At 41.4% G+C, this 11391-nt stretch overlaps 1 protein-coding gene across 2 annotated transcripts in view; it reads right to left on the bottom strand.

The window, feature by feature from the left end:
• Positions 1 to 10687, bottom strand: part of EFL1 (elongation factor like GTPase 1) — a gene marked incomplete at both ends in the record, with an annotated part of 91526 nt that extends 80839 nt beyond the window's left edge. Inside the window, 6 exons of one of the 2 annotated variants that reach the window (XM_080690628.1) lie at positions 2433 to 2647; positions 4596 to 4733; positions 5498 to 5631; positions 7165 to 7249; positions 8824 to 8891; positions 10597 to 10687. In XM_080690628.1, the coding sequence (XP_080546754.1) occupies positions 2433 to 2647; positions 4596 to 4733; positions 5498 to 5631; positions 7165 to 7249; positions 8824 to 8891; positions 10597 to 10687 (731 nt within the window). The remainder of the gene's footprint in view (positions 1 to 2432; positions 2648 to 4595; positions 4734 to 5497; positions 5632 to 7164; positions 7250 to 8823; positions 8892 to 10596) is intronic. The other variant, XM_080690629.1, reaches the window with a different exon arrangement.
• Between the last annotated feature and the right edge of the window lie 704 nt (positions 10688 to 11391).

Consider the following 11391-nt stretch of genomic DNA (forward strand, 5'->3'; position numbering starts at 1 on the left):
TACAATTTTTAGAGGAGGGATATCATTTTCAACAAACAGAACTGGAGTAACTGGACATTTACAGGCAAAAATAAATAAATCTCAACCCAAGTCTCTCATCTCTATAAATTTAACTAAAAATGGACCACAGACTTAACTGTAAACAGTGAAACTATAAAACTTTTAGGACAAAAAAATGAGAGCAATTCTTCAGGATCTAAGACACTGCATAAAGAGCTTATATTTTATTTATTTACTTTTTTGTGGTACTGGGGATGGAACCCAGGGGCATTCTATTTCTGGGCTACACCCCCAGCCCTATTTTTTATTCTTTATTTTGAAACAGGATCTCACTGAGTTGCAAAGGGCATCACTAAGTAGCTAAGGCTGTCCTCAAACTATGGGCCTTCTGTCTCAGCCTCCCGAATGCTGGATTACAAGCGTGCGCCACCATGCTGGGCTCATAAGAGCTTTTAAACTCTAAAAGCAATATCTGTAATAAGGTAATTTGACAAATGGGACTTGACACAAGTTAAGAACTTTGCCCAGTGAAACACATTAAGAGGATATAAAGTCAAGCTACAGACTGGGAGAAAACATTTAAAAAGCATATACAAGACAAAGGACTACTGTCTAAATTGTAGAAAAAATCTGCAAAACTCAAAAATATATAAAAATACAATTACAACAAAGACAAAAGACAAAGAAACACTTTATCCAAAAAAATACAAAGATGACAAATTAACACAGGTAAAGACTTTAATATCACCAGCTGTTAGGAAAATGAAAATCAAAACCACGGTGCCTATCAGTACACAACCATTAGAAGGCAATAAAATAGTGTGAAAACACCAAAAGATGATAAAAATAGAGAGAAACCACATCGCTCACACACGAATGCCAGGAATATAAAGCAGTAGAGCCCCTCTGGAAAAGTTTGCACTTTCTTTAAAAATTAAATACATAACTACCATATGACCAGCAACTGTACTCCTGGGCGTTTATCCCAAAGAAATGAAAATTTATGCTCACACAAAAATCTGCACATGAATGTTTATATCATTTTACTTACGAAAACCAAAAAACAGAAGGAAAAAAACCAACCCAGATATCCTTTAACAGGTGAATGATTGAAAACTGGCAAATCCATACATGTAATACCACCAACAATAAAAAGCGATCGACTGTTACAGAATCCTCAATCCAAAAACACAAAATCCAAAATGCTCCAAATCTAAAGTTTGGGCATTAACATGACACCATAAGTGGGAAATTCTGTACCTGATCTCCTGTAACGTGTCACGGTTAAAACACAGGCACATTATAAAATTATTGTGTAAAAATTGTCTTCAGACTATATCATAAGGTATATATGAAATAGAAATGAGATTCACATTTGAATTTGGGTCCTATCCCCAAGACCTCATTATGTTAACACAAATATTCCCAACCAAGCCAAACCCTAAATGTGAAACATTTCTAGACCCAAGCACTTCAGATGAGGGGGCTCAACCTGCAACATACAGCCACTAGGATAAATCACAGGAGAATTATGCTGAGTGAAAAGATCCAACCCAAATACAATTACATGTTTAGTTCCATTTCTGTTATACACAGTTTTGATTTTATTTCAATAATACTGTTGGAGATTGCCAGGTGTTGTGGCGCACACTTGTAATCCCAAAATTTAGGAGGCTGCGACAGGGGGATTGCAGTTCGAGGACAGCCTCAGCTACTTAGTGAGGCCCTCTGCAACTCAGTGAGACCCTGTTTCAAAAGAAATAAAAATTAGGGCTGGGATTGTAGCTCAGAAGTAGAATGTCCCTGAGTTCCACCCCCAGTACGCAAAAAAAAAAAAAAAAAAAAAAATTATATATATATATATATAGATAGATAGATAGATAGATATATCAAGGAAAAAAGATCAAGGTTATCCGAGGCTAAGGAGGCTTGAGGGTGGGAGGAAGCAGGTGTGGCTATATAAGGGTGACACATGGCTCTTTGTGATGAAGGAAGCTTTCTTTGTCTTGATTTTATCAATGGCAGCATCCTGCTTGTGATACTAAACTATGATCATATAATATGTTTTCACAGGTAGGGCAGTACTGAATACTGATACGAGAACACTCCACATTACTTCTCATGACTCTATGAAGCTACAATTATCTCTAAATAAAAAGTTAATAAGCTAAAAAGATCAATTGTAGCCAGGGATGGTGGCACATGCCTGTAATCCTAGTACATGGGAGGCTGAGATAGGATCGCAGGTTCAAGGCCAGACTCAGCAACTCAGTGAGGCCCTGTTTAAAATTAAAAATAAAAAGAGCTGGGGCTATAACTCAGAGGTAGAATAATCCTGAATTCAACCCCCAGTACAAAACCAAAAAACAAAACAAAAAAGAGCAATTATGTGTGGAATCTACAGAGATTTAACTGGACTGGAAAGGACTTACCCAAAGCCCCACCCATCTATGGCACTGGTAAACACCACATTCCCCTGTTCTGGAGAGAAGTAAAGGTGAGAATCGTCCGTGTCCTCCAGGCCAGTGCTCCAGTCGTACACTTGCTCTCCTGGCTCAGAACCTGGATTCCCTTGGGACTCAGTTTCTCTCTCTGCTCTTTCTTCTAGGACTTTAGAAGTAAAAAGAGTTCCTGTGAGTGCATTAATCTAGGAGAGATGGTGAAACGGCAGAGTGTCATTCTGATGCTTAGCACGCTCTTGGTAGGAGACACACTGTCTACCTGTTAGGGCTAGAGTCTCTGTCACAGCTTGGGCTGCTTGGAAGTCACCTTTACAATCAGTGAATGACGTATGTGTATTAACCTGTTCTTTCAAAATCCAGCAAACTAAATTATAAGCCTTTTGAAAGGTAACCTCTATAATTATTTTTTTTAACATAAAGCACAAGTCACATCTTTAGGTGCTGGGGCCTGGTATACCAGGAACTCGTGCTTTCCGAACTCCACACTCCTGGGCTGGTAACCCCAGGCAACTACCGCATCCCCTTCACAGGATGTCAGCTGTTTGAAGTTTCCACTACTCTCTTTAGGCTCTCTTCCCAACCTCTAATTCCCAGCTGCTTTCACCTCCAAATAAGTAATCTTATCTCCTACCTCAGAGAAAATGAACCTACCACTCAGAATTCCTACAAGTTCCAGTCTACACTGGAATCCCCACATTCCCATCTACAGACCTCATTTCATCTGCCACGCCCTGCAGGGCAGGAACATTTCTAGATTACTGCAGGGTAGGAATATCCTACACCTCTGCCTACCCCTAGAGGGAACCAGATCAGCCAATCGTTTTGTTCTCTTTCTGCTCTGTTTCCATCAATGCCACCCTCAGGCTGAGCTCAACAAAGACGTTTCACTACCTTAGAGTTTCAGACTCCAACGCATGGCAACGAGGCTCACAAAACTTAGCCTCGCACTCCTTTCTTCCATCTCTTGTCCCTGCTCAACAAGACCTACTTCTTCAGGTATGACAACTTCCCTGTTGTTCTACACTTGCCTTTGTGACTGCACATCTTATTCCCTCTGTTGATGTCCTCACTCTAATTCTCTTCCTGGCAAACACCTCTCTTCCATCTCAAGGTTTCTGCTGACAGACCTTTTCTGTCTCTCCCCTCGTGACTCACAGTAGGTAAGTGGTCCTCGTCTGCTCTCACATCATACCCAGAGCATAGCTCACTGCTCACAGCTCGCTAAACGCTTTTCACTGCTTCTCTCACCTACCCTGCGAGCTATTTGAAATAGGAAACCTGACCTGCTTACAGTCACAAGGCTTAGCACACAGTGGACATTTAATAATTGGTTTGACATATATGTATGCGAAAGTTTGCTGAATAAATGCTTGGGTAAAATTTCATCTAGAGACGGGTAATACGATATTATAGAGCCTTCTAGCACTGCCTCGCTTAAGGACTAGATGACAAGGCTTTATTTTTTTATTTTTTATTCTTTATTATTATTTTTTTTTTTTGGTGGTACTGGGGTTCCTGGAAGCCCTTCTACCTCCGGGTTACACTCCCAGACCTATTTTATATTTTTGAAACAGGGTCTCTTACGCCAGCGCGGCTGGCTTCGAACCTGCGCGATCCTCCTGTCTCCGCCTCCCAAGCGCAGGGATTACAAGCGTGCGCCACCATGCCCGGCTATTTTTTTATTTTTTGCACTGGGGATTGAACCCAGGGGCATTCTACCTCTGAGTTCTACCTCCAGTTCTATTTTTTATTCTTTATTTTGAAACAGGGTCTCACTAAGTTGCAGAAGGCCTCACTAAATGGCTGAGGATGGCCACAAACCTGTGATCCTTCTGTCTCTGCCTCCCAAGTACTGGGATTACAAGTGTGCGCCACCACACCTGGCTCACGACAAAGCTTTACACAACAGAGCACATTGTTCAAGTTTGATCTGAGGAGCTTCCAGGAGACAGAGGGACTCCAGAGAGCATGCTAGCTGTTGCCTCTGTCACAGTGTAGAAACTCCACAGGCCTCAACCCTAAGTGGAAAACGTCTAAATACATAAATTTTCTACACAACTCCTCTTACTCAATCCATCAACTTCCTTATGAATTTACAACCCACAGATTTTAGAATATTGAGTAACACAATACCTGTTCTAGAATATTCTTGAGGTGAGAATAGGCCTCCTGTGGGGTAAATTTTAGTTCCACTATTAAGCGATCTATCTTATTAATCACTAAAACTGGACGGATATTCTCGAGCCAAGCTTGTCGCAGAACTGCCTGTGTCTGGAAAAAAAAAAGAGAGAGAAATGTAAAACACATGCTTTGCAATAATTAAAGCATACCAGAGAACCTCAATTAATAACCACATACCCCCCTTTCAGGATAGCCATTCAGAAATAGGCATTCGCAAAGCACACACACACACAGCACAGCAACAAACATCCAGCGAGCCACCCCTACCTTCCAGCTTAAGGGTGGGTAAAACTGCCAAGACAGCAGAGCCATCGTACGTGTGTACACACAGCCACATGGATAACATGACACCAGCACACAGGTCAAACATGACCGCCTCCTGGTCATGGCCTTGCCTTGGGGTGGCCGCTATCCTGCTGTTCTAAGAGCAGATGTGTTCATTTCACTTATCCCATCAGGAACCTAAGACACTACAGACTAAGGCCACGCGTCTCAGCTTGGGATACCTGTGCCCCTAGGTAATCACAGCGGAGGCCACAGGACCATCACAGCACATCCTGGAATACCAAACTTCTTCCATTTGAGCAACTTAAACCTTTTATGTTCTTTTTAAAAATATTAAAACAAATGTGTATATTGAGGAGTAGAAAATGAAGGTGACATCAGCCAACATCGCTACGATCCCTCTAAAACTCTGGTGATTAACTCCACTACAGACTGAAACATTACCAACTATGAAATGCAAAACCAACTTTCTGATGGTGGGTGACGTGCCTGAAGTGGCACATTAACTGACAAGGTCTCCTTTTTCCACCTTCTTCAGACAGTGACGCATTCCCACGCCACACCATTACCTGTGGACACACCCCTTCCACAGCATCCACCACGATGATGCACCCATCACAAATGCGAACTGCTGTTGACACTTCTGAGGAGAAATCCACATGTCCCGGGGAGTCTATGAGGTTAATCAGGTACTCCTCCTTACCTGAAATAAACAGTTTAAAATACAAGTTGCAGCCGTGCAGGATGGTCATGCTCTTCCTCAGGCATTTGGCAGCCCGGAAGAAAGCATGGCAGAGTACCTGAGCTCCTTCAGGAGAAGGCTGCCACAAAAAGAGGTTGTGGGAGATTGGCTCTGATGGAATAAATGTCCAACTTTGTAAGATTTAGAGAGGAAGGAGGAAATGATGATCTAGAAACAGCATGAGTAGCAAACAAATTAAGTTCTCTGTTTTTGCTGCATAAACTAATCCCAAAGGCCACTCCAGACTTTTCTTTGACATGAAACAAACTAGACCATGGATAGGCCACCTGAGATGACTGTTTACCTCACTGTTTTTCTCTCAGAACAATGACAGGCCACTCAGCCCCCATCCCCTCCGCACCATGGCCGCACCTTAACTTTGAAGTCAGTGAGGCCTTCTCTCCCTTTGAAGGTTTCTGAGTAGGCAGTAAACTAACTGTCTTCATTCTTTTATTGACTGCATTTTTCCTTGAAAGGATTGAAGAATTAAAAACTCTAATAAGAGACCCTGGAGTAAAAGAAGAACATCTCAGAGCCTCACTACACTTAAAGTACCCTGGAGGGGTGTCACAGATTAAGGACTGACCATCTTTCATGCAATTTCACATTGCTAATGTGCGTCATTACTATTAGGTGCAGACTCTATCATAAGAGCCAATATTACTAAGAGAGTAATAGTAGCACAGCTTTAACCAGGAAGGGCGAAGAACCATGCAGGGCGAGGTGGGCATGCTTAAGAGCTGATGTCCAGGAGTCAGTTCAGAGTAAGAGTTTGAAGACACAGGAGAGAGAGCTACAAATACATGATAAATCCAGTGTAGGTCTTCCCCAGTGACAGGAAGCAAGCAAGGATGCCAATACCATCTGAGCTATGGTGGCAAGCAGTTGGGAATTCCTCTCCTCTGTGAAAGAGAAGGCCCACTGAGGTTGTGAGGAGGGAATGAGGGGTTGACTGGGAGAAACCAGAAGTTCTAACACAGCTGTTGGCAAGAATGAGGAAGCCCTAAGAGGAGGCATGGGAAGTCTCCTGCAGCTCCAAGAACCTGTTTGAGAACCTCACCAAAGTATGAGGAGGAAGTGTGGAGAACCAGTCTTGCCAAGACCAGAGTTCTGTTGTAGAAGTACGACAGAAGTCATGGAAGCAGAGACAGAATTTCAGCAAGACTGCAGTGACATGACACCTCTGAGCCACCTCAACAGAGGCTGGCGGAGCTCAAAACAGTCTTAGGGAGTCAGAAAATGGGCACCTCCTGCCCAGGTGAATAAGGGGGAGACCGAAGATACTGGATAGGGGAGTATTTACATTGATATATTTTTTAATGATAATTTGATGATAAATAAATTTAATGATTTTTTTCACAGAGCTTCTTTTATTTTTGACATGAGACATTACTCATGTCACAAAAAAACCAGAGGCATACAATTAGTTCAGAAAGAGAAAGGGGGACATGAAGGTACAAAACCATTTTTCTTTAAAAATGCTGATCAATGTACCTTTGGCGTAATGTAGTGAAATGGCACTGGATTTCATGGTGATCCCTCGGATCTGTTCATCTTCTCTGCTGTCCATGTACCTTAGCTAGAAGAATGCAACGTATACATCTTTACTTCCCAATTAACTAAAATCTGTTTTTTCTGTATGAATTTTAAAATCAGCTTATTAAGTTCAAATTAAAAAAAAAACTATTGTAATTTTTACTAGAACTGCTGAATCTATGTAAATCAATGTGAAAATTGTTATTTTTCAAAATAAGTCTGCCAATACATGAATATGATATATCTTTCTACAGATCTAAGTTTTTCTCCAATATCTTGCAAGGACACTTTTAATACTATTAAGTGATATATTTTCAAAATTGTATTTTCTATTTCTTCGTGCATAGTTCTTTTCAGTGATTCTTATGAAATCACTGAATTTTTAGTGATTCTTAGTTACATTACCTACTAATAATACAGCTATTTTTTCCTTTCCAAAATTTATTTTCCTTATTGTTGCAGCTAGAACCCCTAGTAAAATGTAAAGCAGTTATAACACAGTCAGCAGAAGGGCACAAAAGCCAAAAGCCAATCTTGCTTCATCTCTGAATATAAACAGAAAAGTTTCAATACTTCATCATTAACTTCAATCTTCACTGTAGGATTTTTTTGTTAAGTACTTCATATCTGATTATTGGAGTTACCTTCTAAACATACTTTGTAAAAAAGGTTTTATCACAATAGATGTTGAATTTTACAGAGTATCTTCTGTATCTATTGATTTGATCATGATTTATCTCTAATCCATTAATACGGTTAATATTAAATCAACCTTGAATTTGAGATAAATTATTTGGTTATGAAAAATTATCTTTTTATAGACAGGTGTGGTGGCACACACTTGTAATCCCAGAATCTGGATGGCTGAGACAGGAGGAACAGCCTCAGCCATTTAGTGAGGCCCTCTGCAATACAATGAGACCCTGTTTCAGAATAAAGAATAAAAAATAGGGTTAGGGCTGTAGCTCCCAGTCACCTGATAAACCCTGCTGATTATATACTACATTCATTTAGGAAAGGAATATTTCTATTGTTCTACTGCTAAGTAAATTATCCTAAGCCCTTTCAACTCACAGCTAGAAACAAAGATATTTTTCAATCCACTTCCTAAAATACTGATCCTCGAGGCTAAGAGCTTCCCTTTGGTACTGAGGATGCTCAGGTTAACCTTCAAGGACTTCTGTAATCTGACACACTCCATCCAGCCACCTTCTCTCTCACTAGTCTCTAAGCAAATGCTCCACTCAAGTCAAGTACAGCCCACAAGTGAGCCAAATCTGTTCCTTCCACCACCCGATGGCTTCTGCACCCTCTTGTCCACCCAACTTGTCCACTGGTGTAGAACACCTCTGTGTTAATTCCACAGCTGTGTACCATCTGACTTGATGTAAATCTCACTCATGTACTTATCAAATACAGTATTAATATAAAGAAATATAGAAGGAACTTTTTCTCAGTATGTTTTCTCTTGCTTAATAGATTGGCAGCTTCTGAGATTTAAGAAGTATGTTTTATGCTTTTTTAGATCACCGAAGAACACAGCAAATGGCTCATCACATTGTCAACAGCTAAGACTCACACAGACGCGACAAGTATTCATCAAATGAAACAACATACCTTGCCTGCCAGACGGCTGGAGATGATTCCATTACTAGATATAAGACAATCGGCAAGAGTAGTTTTTCCTGTTAAAATAAAATTAATTAAAATCAACATAAGTTTTTTAAAAGGAGTTGTGATGGGTTGTACCTGCAGATTTAATGTCTGGTCACAGGCAAAGATTTCTTACTTATTTATACCAGGCGAGACAAAACAAAAGAAAGATTTTGAGAGCTTTTAAAGGCTTTTGAACAGAATATCACCTGGAAGAACACAGATGCTAGCACTCTATAGTGCTATTACTTTTATCTCCATGTGGATCTCATCGATTTCACCTGAAAAGCTGTCAGGCTTTTTAAAGAAATATTCTCAGACTGAGACAGACTCTACATACAGTAGAATGTAGGCTTTTAATGATGTTAGTCAAAATACAGAACATCTTTTGACAAGTGTTACTGTTACTACAATCTGTCCTTTAAGAACTTGATCAAGTTTATTCCAATTGTTTTACCAATCATCCCACATCCATAACAGAGTTCATGCTAATAAAAATAAACTACTAAAGGATCAGAATGACAAAAGGACAGCAATACTTTTCTCTCTGAAAAGTATACCAAGAATATCAAGAAACAAAAATATCAAGAAACAAAGAGCATAGTTTTCTGCCACTCCCCCCCACACCTTAGGCTCTAAATTGGCATTTGCCAGTTAAACTGTTAACATGTATTTAACAAGAAAACTTACTTTATCAAAAAGCTAATATACTTAGCAAGGAAATTTACTGTATTTTGTTCCTTACAGTAGAGGCATCAGTTACATGGTCCAACTACTATAATGTAGTATCCAGACCCAGATCTACAGTCTACTTTATAATAAAAGAAACTTTGTATACTCACATATACAATTATAGTTATATTCATGAAACAGCCTATGTCCAATATCTATACAATTTCAAGTGGAACAAACAGGTAATTTTGTTGACAGAATAACCTAGATATACATATAAACTGTAGTTGGGTTGGCCTAAAAAAAAAAAAAGGTCTCTTTCTTCAAGACAAATCCTTACTGCACTCTAGAAACTTAAAGCTACAGAATCTGTATAGTAATTCAAGCCAGGAGCCAATCAGCAGGAACACTGATAATGTTACCTGCTCCCCACATGATTAGTATGTGTTAGCATATAATCCTAGAGCATCACTTTCTTGCTACCCACTAAACAGAATTCATTCTGAGTAGGGCAAAGGCATACCCCCTAAAATGTAAACCCCAACTCTTGAGTCTTCCAAACCATCAGTCTACTTTTCCCTTATATGTCTCTCTCAATTTGCCCCGTGTCACCCTAAAGCCTCCTCTACAGCCTGGGAGAGGATCCACTCCTACTGTCTCCCTCCTGATATACCTAGCAAAATACCATGAACTCAGTAGATGTTCAATAAATATCTGACGAATTAAATATGATCACAAAGCAAGGATGCCAAGGACAGAATATCAAAACTACAGATAATTTATATACAAAGCCATTTCCAAAAATTATCCTATGTTAATAGACACTCAAGTTCTGGTCTGAAAACGTGACATACTATATGAAAGAATGCTAACCACTAATTCCCTGCGTCCATTTCAAATGCTTGCAACACTTGATTCTCTGACATCACACAAACTTTTAAAGAAATGAAGGCTTACTTCCTAACAAGCATCAACCTCAACTGCCCAAAGCTTCACTGCCCTGAAACACATAGGCACGCCCTCCTTTCATCAGGAAGACAAATCCCTTAAAAAAAATATTCTTACCATGGTCCACATGAGCCAAAACACAAATGTTCCTGATGTTGGCGGTGTTTTTCTGGAGTTGAACCATCTTATCCAAACTATTGAGCACCATGGTAGCTTATTTCCTGTGACTAAAAATTAAACATGAATCACAAACAGCGCAAGGATCGGCTCAAAGGGAAACACATTTAGATGCCGTGAGTTGACGACACTTCTCGGGCTCCTTAAACTCCGATCCCATGAACGTTTCTAGATGGGATGCCCAAGTCCAACACGAAAGTCAATGAACTTTATCCATGGGGTGCGCTCACCCTTGCGGAGTTATGGCTCATACTTCGAGAGGGCGCAGCTCCCGGGGCCTGGCACAGAGCACCTGCCAGGGGGCAGGCGCCAAGGCAGTCCTCCCGGAGGGCTGCGGGCCGGCCGCAGGCGGGGAGAGGCGACGTCCCCGCCTCTCCTTGCCCTCTCGACCTCCCCAAGGCCCTCGTTAGGGTTCTAGGACCCGAGCTCCCGTCCGCCCACATGAAACCTGGCTTTCAACACCACCCAACAAAGTTTGGGTCACGTGCTCAGGATGCAAGCAGGTGCAGCGCCGGTCATTCGTTCCCCTCAGTGGAAAGAAGCCCCTGGGCCGCCGCCCTCCCGCCGCCAGGCCCGGACCCGCTTTTTCTGGGGCTCCCGACCCACCTGGACGCCGCCGCCCAGATCCCCGCCGCCTTCGGCTCGGACTCACCACTCCGCGCCGCACCCGGAACGCTGCAGGGCAGGCACGCCGACGCACGACCTTTGACCCGCGCGCGCCGCGCCGCCGCCGGA

The sequence above is a fragment of the Muscardinus avellanarius genome (assembly GCF_963383645.1).
Source record: "Muscardinus avellanarius genome assembly, chromosome: 3".
Lineage (NCBI taxonomy): Eukaryota > Metazoa > Chordata > Mammalia > Rodentia > Gliridae > Muscardinus > Muscardinus avellanarius.